Source organism: Pan troglodytes, chromosome 13 (genome assembly GCF_028858775.2).
Source record: "Pan troglodytes isolate AG18354 chromosome 13, NHGRI_mPanTro3-v2.0_pri, whole genome shotgun sequence".
NCBI classification, from domain to species: Eukaryota; Metazoa; Chordata; class Mammalia; order Primates; family Hominidae; genus Pan; species Pan troglodytes.
In genome coordinates this window covers 87,767,896-87,787,066 of record NC_072411.2, presented here as the reverse complement: position 1 = coordinate 87,787,066, position 19,171 = coordinate 87,767,896, and the positions used below count along the sequence as shown (strand labels likewise).

The 19,171-nt window shown below is 33.2% G+C and overlaps 1 protein-coding gene across 3 annotated transcripts in view; it reads right to left on the bottom strand.

Moving 5' to 3' along the window:
• Window positions 1–19,171, bottom strand: part of FSIP2 (fibrous sheath interacting protein 2) — a 114,510-nt gene that overhangs the window by 94,358 nt on the left and 981 nt on the right. For 2 of the 3 annotated variants that reach the window (XM_016950151.4, XM_063791323.1), the window contains exons 2-9: window positions 18,824–18,949; window positions 15,004–15,165; window positions 13,875–13,964; window positions 12,710–12,849; window positions 11,482–11,623; window positions 10,869–10,979; window positions 4,445–4,571; window positions 2,015–2,101 (exon numbers count right to left, since the gene is read on the bottom strand). In XM_016950151.4, coding sequence (XP_016805640.3) covers window positions 2,015–2,101; window positions 4,445–4,571; window positions 10,869–10,979; window positions 11,482–11,623; window positions 12,710–12,849; window positions 13,875–13,964; window positions 15,004–15,165; window positions 18,824–18,949 — 985 coding nt within the window. The remainder of the gene's footprint in view (window positions 1–2,014; window positions 2,102–4,444; window positions 4,572–10,868; window positions 10,980–11,481; window positions 11,624–12,709; window positions 12,850–13,874; window positions 13,965–15,003; window positions 15,166–18,823; window positions 18,950–19,171) is intronic. The other variant, XM_063791324.1, reaches the window with a different exon arrangement.

The following is a 19,171-nucleotide window of genomic DNA, read 5'->3' as shown; positions in this document are numbered from 1 at the left end:
GTTCAAACATCAACTGTACTTCTAGTCATTCTATACATAATCACCCGAACATGGAAACAACCCAAAATTTCAAATTTCTTTTGATTGAAGAATGAAAAAACAAACTGGTGCATCCATACAATGGAAAGGAACAAACTATTGACACATGCTGTAACTTGGATGAATTTCAGGGTATTATGCTGAGTAAAAGAAGCCATTTTTATAAAGTTACATAATGTATGATTCCATTTATATGACATTCTCCAACAGAAAATGAACTATAGTTATGAGAACATATTACTATTTGATAATAATCCCAGAGGTAACATAACTAATAATCCCAGAGGTAATCTGGGATTATTACTTGGAGGAAGGAGGGTGTGACTGCAAATAAACAGCATGAGGGAGATTTCTGGAATGCTGGACTGTTCTACATATGATTGTGATATTGGTTACACAAATCTATACATGTGTTTATACATGTAATTGTACAAAATGTTCCATTTTGCTTTAGGGTAATCTAAAAACCAAAATAAATGCCTTGAGATCTTTTCTGGGAATGAAAAAACAAAGACAAGCTAAGAAGCTGGAGCAGGAAATTGACTTCAAACTCTGCTTGGAGAATCACCAGCTGCAAAACTGTATGGGGCAAATTTCTCATAAGAGTATAGAGGATGTGACACTGTACAGAGTTCACACTCATGACTCAATGATGAAATGGAAACCAGGAAGACCTGATTAGGTGAGTGGGAAAGAGGAGCACCTCTAAAAACATATGATGACTTGTGATGTCACTACTGTGTATTTTTAAAATTCACAAAAAGACTACAATGACTCACATACCCTTCACTGAAACAAGAGAGTAGATATACATAACCCCCTCCACCCAATTCTGATATGAATCACATTACTTTACATTTCATCTTTCAATAGGATATTTCTCCCAACCATGTTTAATTAAATTTACAGGTCTGTTCTCCAGACAATTGTCACGATAAACTGGTATTGCAGTGAGGCTAAAAACAATATTTTCCATTGACCATCCTTTCCTGAAATGTCACTGAGATTCTTTGACAACAGTAAGATCAGTCTGGGATGCATTAAACACCAGATTTTTACAGGATCAGTTTGCTTGAGATAACTGCTTTAGAAATTGATAACTTAGTTTTATTGTCTACATTTAGTATAAGATGTAGAGCTGGTATTGCCATAAATTTGCCAGTTGTAAATAATCCTTTGGTATGTTGTAGAAGCTGAACTTTAAAAATGGGACCCATGAATTCTGGAGTTAAATTAACTGAACCTCAGTGATTCTGAGGCAGAAAGACATCCTAGGCTAAGGCAACCCTATCTCTTCCAACATTTCAGACTCTTGATGAATACTAAGCAAATTGCATACTCGGGAAGAAAAGATTTTAAACAGTATTTCTTTTATTTTTTAACCAATAAGGCCAAGAAATTTAACATTTATATGTTAATTTTTTCTTTGAAATTTAATAATGGGAGATTAGTTATACTGTTCAGTTTTTGAACAGTCATACTCTGGTAATATTTTTTGGAGGATTTTTATATTGTAATTTGGGCTTATAGTCTTTCAATGAGCTCTAATGAACAACACGAAGTGACATAACATAAGTTAAAAGATAATAAAGTGATGTTACATCAAAGGCCACAGTGAATCTGGAGTAAATATACTTAATTTCTGACATATTTCAGAGTTTTCTGAGATTATTTTGAGCAAAAATATTTTCTGCAAGTTGGTAGGCATGCTGTATTATATATGTAATAGTAACATAACCTTCATTTAATTTTCTAAAATAATGTCAGGTTCAAAACAGTAAATCAATTATCTGGTTATCAAATTCTAAAAGCAATAAAGGCCACATAGCTCTTGATAAGCGTCACTCAAAATCAGTTATTTGACAAAAAGAAAACAGGATTTGTCTGCACTTAAGTGAAAAAAAGTTGTTACAAAACTGTCTTTCCCCAAATTATTGTTTAGTATCTAGTGTTTCTTGTCACAATATTCAATTACCATGTGTTTCTTTATACGTATTCTGGTCTCCAGCAGGATAAACTAACATTATATCTTCAGAAGTCTTCTTTTTATTCTTTGGAGAAGCTTAAAGAAATACAATAAAACATTTATTTTTACTTATGATGATGACAGAATTACCCAAGATAGACTACTTATCCTTTTATGCCCAAGAGGAGGTGAACTATATGCTAATCTGTATGTGGGATTGCGAGAGAAATTGGAGAAGATACAGTGATGTGAAATGGGAGAAAAGACAATTCTTGAAATATTATCCCTTAATATTAAAAGACACATTTGGAGGGATAGAATGTTTTTCTAGCAGAAAAGGAAATCTGCACCTGGCTCAACTGAAACATGTCATTTTCCATCTGGGTGCATAACAACATAGTGGCTGGGCTGAAGACTCAGCAGTCCACAGTGACTGTTGTAATTCTTGGATATGCCTTGCTGCCTGGCATAAGCAAATGCACATATATATTCCCTTCTTTGTAATAAATGTAATTGTAGTTTTGCTTTTCTAACTATTAAGGTGGCAAAAGGTCCTCACTGCATGTGTGCTCAAGGGGCTGTTATTAGAGATGTAAACTATAAGAGTGATCTGTTTCCCCATTCACTGATCACTGAGCAGATTCTTCTGATACTTCCTTTCTTTTACTTTCTCTGTCCCACTAGAAGTTGTTTACTTGTTGGAAGATAACAACATTACCATAGTGGTATAATTCAATTTAATTTGTGCCATGGATATTCTTTCTATTCTGACTCTTTGATAATATAAATTAAGCTCATTTACATACTACTTCTTCTTCAACAGTTTATCTAAATAACAAATGTTTAAGCTACAGAAATTATTCCTACTATATGAGAAAGTTAATGAAGATGTGGGAATTTTTATAGTTACTGAAGTGATTTCATATCTGAGGCATGATATTGCTGTCATTGCCTCAATGAACTAAACAGATAGAATTAATCAATTTAGCAAACGTGTACTTAGTGTATATGCTTTGCATGGTGTTCTATTGAATACAAAGGTGGGAGTTTACTATTATAAATGATTAAGACAGCGGGAAGTATGTAATAAGTGAATTAAAAGTGGTGCAAACTACTTGAGAGATTCACAGAAAAGGGACCTTCCAGTTAGGGTTATCAACAATGACTTTTTGGCGTGTAATTTACAGTGGGGCTTAAAGAACTGTAGGATTTTGATAAATGGAGACGGTAATCAGGTCATTCTAAATTGAGAAAAATTGGATAGAGAGAGGCAGAGAAGTCGGAAAGGTAACATGTGTTTTAGGAATGATCAGTAGTCTAATTTAACTAAACAACAAAATAAATTAAGTTCTTACTATATGCTAGAATTTTTACACTCTTTATAGGAATTATCTAGGAGTATTATCTTCATTTGCAGATAACGAAACTGGCTTAGGGAGGTTAAATAATTTGCCCAAGCCATAACATCGCTAGAAAATGATGAAACAGGATTGGACTTCCACAATCCAATTCCAGAGCCTGTGCATATCACCACTAGTTCATAGCTGCCATCTTCAAGGATGTAGTGTAAAATAAAGTTGAAAAGTTAGGTGAAGACTGAACTCTAGATGCTGATAAATGCTTGCTGAAGCAGTCTGAGCTTCATTTAATAGGTAATAGCTTTAAGGGTGGAGGAAGAAACCATGAGAACAGAGTTTTAAATGTAGCAAGTGACAGTACAAAATGGATTTGAGGCAGGTAAAAAGAAGACTCAACAGAGGCTAGTTGGTAATCTACTGGAGTGACACAGGAAAGTTCTGACCTAGAAATGGGATTGATGAGATACTATGACAATAGCTGCATGGAAAATAATCAGTTTCTTTCCTGGTACTACACAGTCAAAGATAGTTAAAACAAGTCTATGTTTTTGCATTCTGGCCATGAAATTTTATCTAATATCGAAGCGAAAAACCCATTGTAATTTTATAATGTTATAAATAAAGGAAGCTGGTAGAGGCTGGGCATAACAAAGCCATTCCTCCTTTGAAACTTTCTTCATTTTTTCTTTCTTCATTTATTTCTTCCTTCTTTTTTTTCCTAATTCTGTACCACTTCCCTTTCTTACTGGTTGGCAACATAATAGAACACCATGTTGGTATATAATAGTGGTTATCCTAGATACAAGTTTGTATCATTTTAGTAATTACTTTAAATATAGGGAGGTTGGTTACAATTGCAGTACAGGCAAGACTGTCTCCTGAGCCAATTGATGAGATTGTTATAATTTGTTATCATTGTTACATATATGCCTACTTTTCAACTTGAACTATACTACAGAAATGCCTAGAACAATGTCTGGCACAAAGGGAGAAACAAGTGTAAATACACAGAGTATTACACAAGGATTTTTACATAGATAATCATTTTCTACTTAGCTACATCATCTTTTAATGTTCTCACATTCACCATGTGTTCCATCTTGACCTCTGTATTTAAATGTATTTTTTCCTATATCTTCTCCGTTAAAGCCAGTATCTTGCATTTTTTGTAAATGATAAGCCATTTTTTTCTCTAGAAGATCTTGTTTCTACAATATTAAAGAAAATATATTGGTTAATATTAACTTGCCATTTAGAAATGTAAAACAAATCATTTAAAATGTGACAATATTTTGAAAATGGATAATCAGTCCTGTCTTGATTTGTAATGTTACAAAAATAAGAGAGTAGTAAGGGGCAAATTTCCATTTATGATCAAACACAAAGAATATATTTAACATGTATGCAATTTACCTCTCTACATACCATCAGAGAACTAATTCAGTTTCTGATCAGACAGGGTATCTTATTCATACCTGTCCTGGTGAGTTTAAGTAATTTCTTAATCATCTTCAATTGGAAGATTCCTGAGGGCTTAACCAAATATCACTCAGGTCTACCAGAGGTAAACATAATATAGTACATAAAATGTGACTTCCCTTTGTGAATTTCTGGGCTAGTATTGAATGTACTAGAAACAAGATAAATCCATACAGAATGAACCCCAGAGATTCTTAGAGGGTTCTTGCAGTATTTAGCAAGAAAATGGATTAGCATATGTAAAAAAAACTACCCAAGACTACAGTAAAGATCTTCCTAAAGGACTGGAGAAAACAGTCACTGCAACCTATCTAGGGATAGAAAACATGCCTATTCCCCCTAGAAATATTTCACTGGAAAAACCTCATGAGTCATAGGGCATTGAGTAGAGTACTAAGATGGATCTTAACTCAGTAGTAGGAAACAACTAGCCCCAGATAAAACATGGCTGTCACCCCGCCAGCAAATCATAAAAGGCAAGACCTGTACAATCAAATTGTTTCCAAATAAATTATCTACATCAAAAAAGCTAAATAATATTTATAAGAAGATAAAAATATTCAGTATACAAAGTAAAATTCATGTCTGGCATCCAATCAAAGAATACTAGGCATGTAAAGAAGCAGGGGAATATGACTTATAAAAGAAGTAGATCTATCAACTGAAATGGACTCAAAAATGACACAAATGTTGGAATTAAAGACAAGAAACAATACAGCAACATAAGATTGCAATTTGTATATAAACAAAGTGAAGAAGAGATATGGGAGACATAACAAGGTCCAAAAGCAATTTTCAAATATGTGAGATGAGCAATACCATGGATGTATTAATGGCACATCCATTAATAGAGAAGTGAATAAATGAAAAGATTTCAGTGAGATATGGGACAACTTCAAGCAGCCTAATATGCCTGAAGAGAGGAGAGAAAAGATAAAATAAATATTAGATAATAATATCCTAAAATGTTTCAAATTTGATGAAAACCGTAAACCCACAGGTCCAAGAAGCCCAAAACACCAATGCGTAGAAAACAAGAAAAATTTCACCAAGTCATAATAATCAAATTTCTCAAAACTAGGGATAAAAAGAAAAATTTTAAAGTTTCCAGAAAAACAAATCATGTTACATAGAGAAAAATAAAGTTTAAAGACAGTAGAATTCTTCTTGGAATCAATGTAGAGAAGAAAGTTAAACAGCATCTTTAAAGTACTAAAATAAAATAAAAAAAAGTCAATGGTGAATTCTATACCCAGTTGATGTTAACCCATATATACTCAAAAAAAAGTTTTCAAAAATAAAGTATAAGTCTTTTGCAGACATACAAAAGTAAGTTGTACTAGGAGCAATGTTAAAGAAAGCCCTTCAGACAGAAAAAAAAAATGATAGCAGATGAAAATATGGGTATACAAAAAAAGAGTGAAGAGCATAAAAAATTTTAAGTATCTGGCCAAATATATGACTTATTTACATCAGGATAAAAGATAAATGATAGTTTAGACAAACTTAGCAATGTATTGTGGGATTTATTACGTATATGTATATAAATAAAATGAATGACCAAAATAGCATAAAGGCCAAAGGGAAAAAAATAAAGCATAATACTGTAAAGCTCTTATACTATATGTGAAATGGTATAATACAGTATAATAACACTTTAAGAGCTACCCTAATAAATTAAAGACATAAACTGTAATCCTTAAAGCAACTGGTAAATTTCAAACAAAGAAGCAATATACAAAATAGATACAAAGGGATCATTAAAAATCAAAAGAAAAAGGCAGAAAATGAAGAAAAGAACATAGATGAGACAAATAAAAAAATAATGAGATGACAGACATAAAACTAATCATGTTAATAATCGCACTAAATGTAAATGCTACAAACACCTCAATTACAGGCAGTTGTCAGATTTGATATGAAACCAAAGCCCATCTATATGAGTAGTAACCACACACACACACACACACACACACACACACACAGAAAAATAAAGACCCAAATTTGGTCTTAAAAGTAAAACACAAGAAAATAATACGCCGTGCTAACAGTAATCAAAGTAAAGCTGAAGTGGCAATGTTAATATTACATGTAATATTAGAGCAAAGAATAATAACAGGAAAATAAAATATTTTCGTAACAATAAACAAATCAAATCACCAACAGACATAACAATTCTAGCCATTTTTTTACCTAATACTGAGCTTCAAATAAAACAAAAACTGAGATACTAGACAAATCCAAAAATATAGTCAGAGATTTTAATAACTCTTTCTCTCAATAATTGAGAGAACAAGTAGACAGAAATTGAGCTAGGACTTGGATTTGAACAATTCTATCAATGAACTTGATATCTAGAGAACAGTTATAAAATACTTCACCCAACAACAGTAGAAAGAAGTTTTTTTCAGGTGTACATTCGTAATTTACCCAAAATGACCAGCGTTTGGGATGATAAAATAATCTCAATATATTTAAAAAGATTTGGGAAATAAAAGTCTTTTCTCTGACCACAATAAAAGTAAATTTGAAATCAATAACAGAAAGATCTTGGACACACTCCAAATATTTAGAAGCTAAATGACACATTTTTAAGTAACCAATGAATCAAACATAAAATTAAAAGGGAAATTAAAGTATTTTGAATTGAATAAATATAAAACATCGTATATCAAAAAAAATCTGGAGACTCTTGATAGACCAGTGTTAGGGAAAAACTTAAGAGTACTAAATTTCTGTATTAGAAAAGAGGAAGGGTCTTGAATTAATGACTTCCACCTAAAAAGAAAAAAGGTATTTAACAAAAAGATCAGAACAGAAATCAACAAAATAGAAAAAAAAAAAACCAGAGAAATGCATTAAAACTAAAAACTAGCAGTTTGAGAAAATCAGAAAAAGAGAAATAAGAAGAAAAAGAAAAAGTAACTCTAGCCAGGACTGATAAGGAAAAAAGAAGTTACAAATTTCCTTACCAGTAAGGAAAGTGGGTGACATCACCAGAGTCTAGAAATACTCAAATGATAACAAAGGAATGTTATAAACAACTTTGTCAATAAATCCCACAAATCAGATGAAATGAAAAAATTCCTAGAATACACTATCAAAACTTTTAAAAAGAATGTTTTGGATAGGTATGTAGTTAAGTATCTCCCCACAAAGAAACCTCATACCCAAATGTCTTCACTGATAAATTCCATAAAATATATAAAAAATAAACAATACCAATTCTAAAATAATTTTTTCAAAAATCTGAAGATGGAATACATAGAGATTTATGGTATAAGGCCAGCATTACCCTGATAACAAAATCAGAGAAGGGTAGTGCAAGAAAACTACATTTTGCACTAACATCTCTAGTGCAAAATTCTAAACAAAATGTTGGCAAATTTAATACAACAATATGTAAAATGATAATACAATCAGACCAAGTATATTGGTTTAATGATCTTTTGTTCAGGATTCATTTAACATTCAAAAATCAATTTATGTTATCTACTAAGCAATGAACCACAAAGGAAAACCTACATATGAATTCAATAAAACCACAGAAGAAAATGTTTGACAAAATCTTACATCCATTTCTGATAGAAATGTTCAGCAAACTAGAAATATAAGAAAATTTCCTCATCCCAATGAACGACACCTGTAAAAAAAACCCATACCTAACCCTAAAATTAATGGCGACGACTTAATCCTTTCCCCTTGAGATCACTAGCAAAGAGAGGCACTAACAAACAAATCACCAGTGAAAAATAGCTAGTATGTCTGCTTCTATTCAGCATTACACTGAAGGTTTCAAGCAGTGTGATCAAGAAAGAAAAAAAATTAAAGGAACTCATCAGAAGAAATAAAACTCCCTTTATTCACAGAAATGATCATCTATGTAAACTATTAATTGGCATCTAGAAAAAAGAACTACTAGAACTGATTATTGATTGTTAACAATGCAAGATACAAGATGAATATAAATAAATCAGATGTTTTTCTAAATGCTAGCATTAAGTATTCAAAGTTTGAAATTTAAGAAATATAAATTACAATAGCATAAAATGTATGAAATACCTAGGGATGAATTTATGAAAGGATATATAAGAACAGTACACTGCAAACTACATAGCACTGTTAAGAGAAATTAAGAAGACCTACATAAATGGAGCGACATATGTGGTTCATGAGTTGAAAGACTCAATATTATCAAGAGGTAAATTGTGCCCAAACTGACCTATAGAGTTAATGCAAATCCAATTTAAAAAACTCAGCAAGACGTTTTGGTAGAAATTAATAAGCTGATGCTATAATTTATATGGAAATACAAAGGGCTTGGGATTAACTAAAACAACTGAAATAGAAAAATGTGTAAGACTGACATGACAGATTCAAAGAATTATTAAAGGTACAGCAATCAAACAAATAGGTCAAAGAATAGAAGAGAGTCCAAAAATAGATCCACACAAATAATTTTTGACAAAGATATTAAGAGCAAAATCTAAACTATGATAAGACATAATTTGCAGTGAAAAAATATATAATGTCAAATCTGAAAATCATGACATAATAATGTAATGAAACACAAAGGAATTCAAAATTTCTTATAGTAAAACAAGATTCACAAAAGACAATTGTAAAATAACTCCATTGGAAATATCAGTGTTCAAATGGCTCTGCCATTAGCACAGCTTAGGCAGCCTGTGGTGTTATCATGCTTACAGTCAGTGACCATGTCTAATGGGCACTCCTCCCAGGCTGATTTGATCAGTTGCATTAGTCTTCACTAAAACTGACCAACATTCTTTGGGTAGTAATTGACATTAGGCAAAAGGAGAAGAATCTAGTGCATTCAATTGCTTCTGGAAAACAAAGATACTTTCTCTTTTTTTTTTGAGATGGAGTCTTGCTCTGCCGCCCAGAGATGTGCAGTTTTAGAGCAAAATGAAGAGGACAACTTGGTGAGACTTCTCATTGAAAAATAGTGAAAAAATGAGTATTAGAAAATATTTATCATAACTGTGGCTGGGCGTGGTGGCTGACACCTGTAATCCCAGCCCTTCAGGAGGACAAGGTGGGAGAATCATTTGAGCTCAGGAGTTTGAGACCAGCCTGGGCAACATAGCAAAAACCTGTCTCTACAAAAAATAAATAAATAAATAAAAATAAAGAAGAAAGAAAAACAAAAAAGAAAGAAGAAAAATAATAATCAGGTAAATTGGAATAAGCTGAGCCTGCAAAATGAGCAGTGAGTCTCTGATGGTACTGAAAGGTACAGGTAACAAACAGAATGAAAGAGAAGCATACATATTTAAACTTTCAATATTTTTACAAAATTGCTATGTAACAGTATATGTCAATACAAACCAAATTGTGTAAATCTTACATTCATACCTAGGTTTGTTAACAATAACCTACCTAAAATTGCCATTTAGAATTTTAGATCAACATTTATCAACATGCTAAGTTGACAATGGCATTTTATTACATGAAAAAAACAGCCTACAGAACAGCTTGCGATGCTTGTTTTTAATTATTAATTGGAAAAAATAAATATTATTGGAAACATTGTTGGGGGGTGTATGTGTATATGTGAGAACTAAAAAGTTGATAGGGTGGTGCTGGTAGGATTTTTCTCTTTCTTTTTATTGATTTACACTTTAAATCACAAAATCTTATATATTATTAAAGATAAAAAGTTAAGCTAAATAAAATTAACTGGTGAGGAAAAATTGAGAAATCCGACAAAGAACTGCTGGTTCTAAAAAAAGTTAATCAGTCATTTAATTTTTTCATAGTAATTACAAGTATGGTTTATGGTGTAAAAATAAAGCCAAAAATAGTTATATCACATAATAGAGCAGTACTTTTTATATGATAGTCAAAAATACTAAAAATGTCCATAACTTGCAGTTTTATATCATGCATATCATTTGGAGTAACTGGGCAACAGTCATCTCACAAAGTGATTTGTACTTCAAAAAACCAAAACAAAATCTTCTCTTCGAACAGCTCAAGTTAGAGGTTAAAGCTCACCCTACCTTCCTGTCACTCTCTTCTCTGTTTCTATGCCGTTGTTCTTCTATCCTCTCTTCTCTTTTAACATCTTCTGCCATCCTTGTCAGAAGTAACATCTCTTTTGTCTTCCATTCCTAGAAATCACAATGTTACTGCACTTGGTGTGTGTGCCTTTCACAACAATATCTTTGTATTTTGTCCCACCAAAAAGTATATTAAACAAGTCAGGGCCTAATAGAAATCAGGTTAAGCATAATGAAAGGCATACGTTCGGTTTAGAATATACTTTTCTTACTACACTCTTATTAGGAATGCAAATATGATACTTTTTACTAAAGCTAAATTTCAAAAAATTTTTGTCTCCACAATAAGGGCATTAAGAGAGTTAGATAGTGTCTAGTTAACTTTCTAACTGTTCTTTAAGAGCAGAAATTGGCTTATATACGTACTTTGTGGTATCCACCTCATTATTTTATGTAACAACTTGTATATTATAGCTATGAAGGAAATTTAATGGTAACAAATTATTTTGAACTGAAATGACTTCAAGCAGCACAATGTACAGTTAAAATTATTTACAAAAGCAACAACTGTACACAATTTTTCTTTTAATATTTTAAAGTTGTTGTCTCTCACCTCTTCTATTTTTCTACGAAGAGTAAGTTTTCTTCTTGTGTGTTCCCGCTGTCGTCTTTCTTCTCTATCCATTAGGAATAGGCGTTGTTCTTCTGCTGTGCGTTCAAGTTGTTCTAGTTTTCTACTTATCATATCCAAATATCTGAGTATGAGTGCAAATATTGCTAAAGGTGAATTGGCTGTTTCTTTTATGATGGCATCATCTGCTATGCCATTCCCAAACCACTTCCTTGCTTGCCTTTCATTTCTTGAACTACAAGAATTTTACTGTTTTTCTGTCAGTCCTGTTTATAAACCTTTAAAACAGCCTAACCCACCAGCTCACCATGTTTTACTTATTATAAGGTCTCTCCACTACACAAGTATCTGATATAATGGCAAAGATAATGGTAAAAAGCAGAGCAAAGTTACTCAAAACATTTTGCACAGTAAGCATTCATAACTCAGTAGGTTTAAGAATATGACCTTGCAAAAAAGGCTGAAATAACTGAAACAGTAACTTCAAATGTGGAAAAAAAAAACAGTCCATTTGAATTCTCTAAGAAAAACTGGGCACTGGGTTCCTTGTAATTTACAAGTCCTTGAACAAATCTCTCATCTGTAGTCTGGATCTCTGGTACATCAATATGTATTATGGCAATAATACCATATAATGAAACCATGGAATGAATATAAAAGTCAGGTAATAAAAGTCAGCCCAATTCCTTACCGCATCCCTAGTGAAGGAAAAAGAACTATAACATCCTTTACTTCCTAAGAAATGGGCTTGTCCATGGAATGGCCATGATTGAATATGACTGAGTCATATTTAAATGAGCTTACAATCTTTTTTATAGACAGCACATATTTATATATTGGCATCAGTTATTCCAAACTTACTTTTTTTGACTTTGCACTAACTTCCTCAAAAAATGCTGTCAGTTCTTAAAGATGAATCTTAAAAAGCTGTTATTGTTTGAATATATTGTTTCTATATTCTAATATAGAAAGATTTTGAATCTAATTTTTCTTTCAATAACCAGTTTGGCTTATCCCTTGGGCGTCCAGCAACCCTAACCCCTCTGGTAGAAAATTCTTCCACCTCTTGGTTTCACTTCCTTCCTCTACACTCTGAGGGATCCAGGAGAATGGTGTCTAGTACTTAAATTGTCTTCAATTCTTTCTAGTATTTTCCAGCTTATTTGGGTCCACAACATACCCATAAAATATGCCTCAACTTTAATCTTACCTATGCCTCATCAGCCGCTCCTGGTCCTTAATAGATTCAGTGCCCTCCTTTAACAACCAGTTTTGGACTTGTGCAACATCACAATGTTGAGGGATTTGATTGTTTTCCGGTATGTTATGTAGCTGTTTTGCAAGTATTCTCTATTTAAGAAACGTGTGTATTACATATATATAATGCTTTTTACATTTCCCAGAAATAAAACCATTTAAATTTATATATTTTATAAATGCTTAATTCTGTTTAATTGCATTTACATCTATTTTGAATCCATTAAAGACACAGACAAGTAAACCAAAATTAAGATTTATCTCTGAAAATAAAAGGTAAACATTTCAGTTTATTTGTCTACCTATTCTAAATAAGTTAAATAAAAATATGCAGGAAGTAGAGAAGAAACACTGGGCACAGAATGAAGTGGGGAAAGTACAGAATACTTAGAAATATAGTAAAGTCTTTCTCGTTTGTATTTAACCCTTTTATCTTTAGGACATACATTTGCAAACACTCATGTAAATATACCTTTCTCACTTTGATCCAAACCTCTTGACCCTAAAATCTGAATTCACACAAACACACACACCCCCGCCCCACACACACACCTTTAAGTCAAAAATCAAAAGGAAGTCACTATCCATAACCATTCACTCTACACCCAATCATTCTACTTCACATTCAAGAACAACATTTTGTTCACATTCAAGAACAACATTTTTACAGGTGCACGTGTATGAGTACAAACACAGAGTGTACATATTCTTGAATCACTGTAGAACACTACAGATAATTATTGTTCTTTTCCTATGGCTCAAACTGTTTTAGGTTTCAATTTAAGAATCTTTCTGCCACAAGAGATGTTTGTTATTGGCATTAGCTCAGGGGGAAACAACACATCTGACTAGCAATTTAGTTATTGAATTATGCCAGCTACCACTGGTGTGTTGATAGATAACCCAGTCCCTTTGCCATTCTTGGCCAAATATAGCAAAATTAAAATACTGTTTATTCCTACTGTAAATTTTCACTTGGAAAAAATATTCAATTACTTTGACAATAATAAAGGGTCAATAATAAAGGGTCAAAATATTATTAGAAGAACACTCTACATATAATCAAGCATTTCTTCCAAACTCTGTGTAAATAAACCAAATTTAAGTATTTAACTTACTTGTTCTTTTATATAGTTTCTCTCAAAGTCTAATTTTAAACTGGTAAGATATTGCCTGTACTTATTCAATTCTCTCAAGGTACATACAACCTACAAACAAAAATGAAAGCAGATGGATATTTTAAAAATGCTTGATATGTTAATATTATATAAATATTTTAAATATATTTTTAAATCATTAAATTGATTTAAAAATAACTTAAAAAATAGCAGTGACATAAAATTTGATGACATTTTGGCATAAAGAGTAATAAACTGCTAACAATCTTGTAAGTAATATCTCTCTGCATTTGTTAATCAGCAATAAATTTCTATCCAAAAACATTACTTAGGCTGAGGCAGGAGGATCTCTTGAGGCCAGGAGTTTGAGATGAGCCTGGGCAACATAGCAAGACCCCATCTCTTAAAAAAAAAAAATTAACCAGCTGGGCAGCATGTGCCTGTAGTCCCAGCTACTCAGGATGCTGATGCGGGAACACAGCTTTAGCCCAGGAGGTCCAGGCTGCAGTGAGCCATGATTGCGCCATTGCACTCCTGTGTAGGCAACAAAGTGAGAACCTGTCTCTAAAAAATATACACATATTACTTTATTAATATTACTTATATCATAAAAGGAGTTTAGTGCACACAATTAGTTATCACAGTAATAATTTCAATTAGCTGTAATTGGATTATAATTGTAAGTGTAATAACATTGTTCGACTCCAATAAGAATATACTCTATCAAGGTTCTGACAGATTGAATTTTGCTAAGTTTCTGTTTCATCTCAAGTTTTTAAAAGTATATGGAACATAATTCTTGACAAGTATACAGTGCCATTAAAGACAGAGAAAGAAGGCTATAATACACGTGGGAAAATAATGTATCTTTGTATTCTCAAATTATTTGTCAATAATCTTTTTATATTACAAAGAAAAAAGATGAAGGAAGAAGTACTTTCATTTAGCAACAACTATTGTCTGATTTCTCTTGATTCAAATACTGAGAAATTTATAGAACTGCCTATTAAGTATTGTCTCATGACCAAGTTAAAAGTGACACAGGCCCCCCGAGTGAGGTACAGAAACAAGTTTATATCAAGTTTTAAAGGGTTTCATTGATTAAAAAAAGAAGTAATTTTCAACCCACTTTATTATTGCTGGTGATGTAGCCACCTTTCTTTAATCTCTTCAAAATATCTTTGCGCTTATAGTATGCTTTTAAATGTGGATCATGGAGGCTTTTATATTGGTTTTCCAAAAGTCGACAATAGGGATCAGTCAGGTTAAAACCGTAAGAAGGTCGAAAAAGCTGCAAACACAGATTCAAAAATATGTAAAATTAATGCATTTTCACTTTAAATAATCTATCAAAATGATTAGAATGTTCATTGAAAATAAAATGTGCCAAAAGAATCTGAAATGGGGAAAAACAGCCACAGAAAAATTGGAGTTGGGCATGCTTTCCTGCCTTTCCTTTCCTCTCTCCTCAGCTGCGTAAATTATCCCAAAGACTCACCTTAACCCAATCAGTTCCTCCTCTAATCCTCTTCAGCCCCTGACTCTCAGCCAAATAAGAAAAGAGAAGAGGAAAAGAAAGGGAATAGCATATAGTTTGTTTTATGGTACAAAGCCAACGCTAGGATTCTCTCTTTTCCTCCTCCCTCTCTCAAATCAAAATATTCTATTCAAAAGATAAAAGGATTAATAGTAATTATGATTATATTTCAATCATCTTAAAATGAACAAAAATAACAAAATGTTTCATCAAAATTTATGAAAATAACTTTAACAAATAGTAGAAGTAAAACTTAGATGTTAACGATTTTGAGTTAAAGAGTCATTGCATCTTGAGGTTTTTAATGCAAGGAACCGACAATCTCTGAGTGCTAGAGTAAGAAGAATACCTGAGGTCTATATTATGCAGTTCACCTTATTAAAGAACCAATTTTAAAGAATATTTATAGAAATTGAAGTTTTTCTATTTGTGTGAAGACCAAATACACCTTTAGGCAACAGCCATTAACATATAAAAGGAGGAAAAGATAATCAGTTTCTAGTCATGTTTCTTATATCTGCTGCATTAGAGAAAACAGCTGAGTTATTCAATCTCACCATGAATTAAAACATTAGCAAAGTGAGTTTTTTGGTGTGAGTTCTCAGTTTTTTAATAGCAAGATGGTGATAATGGCTTATTGGGGGACCTCTGAAATGGAAAAAGTAGAGAATAAGAGTAGGAAGTTGTGTTAAGGCTGTTTTTACATCTCTTCTTTCTGTTTTAAGTTTGCTGGGCCAGAAAAACTAAGTTTTATAATAGCTCAAAATATGTTAAATCAGGCACTGGCTCAGGAGACAGATAATTGGAGTATGTGGGTAATATGGGAAACCAGAGAGCACCTGCCCTATTTGCAGGCACGAAATTCAATTTATACTACCACAACAACACTAAGCACCAATCCCGACATGTCTAGAGGCACCAATTTGGGACCTCTGTTTCCAGTCTGGCTGTAACCACAGTTGCAGTCCAATTCCTGAACACTATGGAGGCTGGCTGGGTTGGACCCTAATAAGAACTCTCAAAAGGTAGGTAGGAGAATGCTTTGCATATGGGTAAAAGGTAGATGAGAGGAACAAAATAAGATACTAGCTCTTCCTTTGCATTTAAAAGCTTCTTTAAGTTTCTGACCTCTTGTTTAACATTAAACTTTAATTCCTTCCAAAGAGCCTAATCAGAAAGCTAGATTCCCTGGTTACCAATGCTTTCCTGAGAAGGCAAAGAAAGAACTCGTAAAGGGGAGAGTCTTGAATTCAGTGAATCCACATATGAAGCCCAGATCTTTCCTGGAAGGGAAACGATCAATAATAATAAGTCAAGGAGTAGATTGAATATTTCTTTCAGATGTTGACATTTAGCTGTAAACTTTTAAAAAATGTTAACTTTTAGCTGTGACAGGCATATGTTTCTCAAGACCAAACCTGAGCTCCTGACCTGTAAACTATGAATACTTTTAAACAAATCCACCCATTTGAGCCAGAGTAACTTTTCTATTGACAATTAAAATAACTGGTTGCCCTTAAAAGGTGACTATTAACCATTACCTCACAAAGGAGAGTACACTGAAAGAGAAAATTCTTCTGAGAAATTGTATGGTGCCTAATTATCATTAAATGAATAAATTTTGGGAGAATTAATGTAATAAAAAATAGAACATCTTTTTGAAAAGTAGTAGACAAGTGAATTAATGGTCGACAGAGAAAATGGCAATAGAGTAAAAGAATATATTTGAGGGAGGAGACAAAAGCCACAGTTCTGTTTATACACTAAAGAGGAATTATATCACCTGTAATGGAATAAATTTCAAGCACGTTTTTGCAAAGTTAGTTTGTGTGGATGTGACTCAAGTTGTGTGAAGTTGGTATATTTGTAGTTCACTTGCTCTAATCTAGTAGAACAGATTAGTTTTTTTTAAAGAGCAATTATACTTTTTTTCAGAAACAAAACTTGTTTTAAGAAATCATGTTTATTTAGTGTGTTAGATTGACTGTATGCCCCCAAAATTCATATGCAATCCTAATCTTCAGTGTGATGGCATTAGGAGCTGGGGCCTTGGGGGATAATTAAGTCATGAGGGTGGAGTCCTCATCAAGGGAGATAATGTTCCTATAGAGACCACAGGGAACTCTCCAGCCTTCTTTCTACCATGCAGGGAGGTAATAATGAAAGGACTTCAAAGGACCCCCACCAGAATCTGACCATGCTGGTGTCCTGATCTTGGACTTCCAGCTCCAGAACAATGATAAATAAATTTACGTTATTTCTAAGCCACCCAGTCTATGGTACATTGTTATAACAGCCTGAACTGTATAAGACATTAAGCAAGTATCAAATACCAAGGGGTTCTACTTATTTCTGATGACATCATAGACATTAGAAGGGTAAGTGGGCCACTTAGAATTCTTTCTTGTGGAACTTTTTGCAAAACTGATAAAAGCAACCAGTCAACAAGAATGTAGTAAACCTCCTTCAGCATTGACTACTTAGTCAAAGGCTGGGGAGGTTTGGGGGTAGGTGTGGTGTTGAGGACTAAAAACATGAAAAGGCTTAAGGGAAGTACACACTATAATCCAGTATGATTAACTATGGTTTGTGTAAGTGAGATCACACAAATCAAGGGCAACGTGAACTCTAAGCAAAAATAAGCTAATGGGGGGGCTATCACAGTTCAGAGAATCTTGATAGCTCAGATTCATAGACTGGGGAGAAGAAGACAAGATATGCCAGGTTTGGGGGCAAAGTTGACAAAATACTGAAGTATTAGCATGGTATTTATGGGTAGGTGTGAAAGACTCAACTTGAAGAAGCTGAGCCTCTCTGGTTGGAGACAATGCTGGATGGAAAGGCTGGGGCAAATTATGGAGTCTCTTCCTCATTGAGGCAGGGCTTTCTTTCATTAAAGTAAGGTTAAAGTACTAAACATATTAACTCATTTTAAGTCCCACTGTTTCAGTTCTTTTTTTTTTCTTTATGTGGAAAATAGAATTCAACTCAAAACAAAATAATGTTTCCCGTGAAGAGTTTGGTCCAAGATACTGTCAGTTAAAATCGTAACATACCATTAAATGGCAGCTATCACTAATAACCTTTCACCTTCTAAACATGTTTCTAAGTACATCAAAACTTACTATATAAGTATATATGAAGTTTTATTATAGGGAATATTAATATGGTACTGTGAATTGTTAATTAAAGACTAAGAATCTAAACTTTCTGGAATATGATTATGTCCAAACCATTAAGATGAAAGTGCTTCATATGCATTCTAAACAATACCTTCAGTCAGATGTGGGATTTTTTTTTTCCTGTAAATGTTGATGCAAATTCGTTTAATGAATTTTGTATGATGCAGCCTCTGAGTTTAACAGCAAGTAGTAAAGGGTAAAGGAAAGAAAGACGATAAAAACTTGTTCACCTTTTCACCGAAATTCGTAGTATAGAATACAGCATTGCTTCCTGGGATCACAGGCAGCTTGACCCCGAGAGGTAGGTCCAGTAGCTGAGCCGGTCCAACCCCTGCAAAGTGGGTTTTGTGCACGCCCTGTCAGACACAATTGGAGAGTTTTGTCTTTCCTTTTAGGCAGTATTCGTTTAGTTTAGACCAATCTACTTCCACTGCAACCAAAGACTCCGAAGAATTATACAATCAGGGTTCGGGGCATCCTGAAGTCCTCCCGTTTTCCCTGGTCACCAGCTCTCCTGGCGTCCCGCGCCTGCCAGTTGCGGCCGGTACAGTCCGAGCCACGGCCACCGCCCCCGGGCG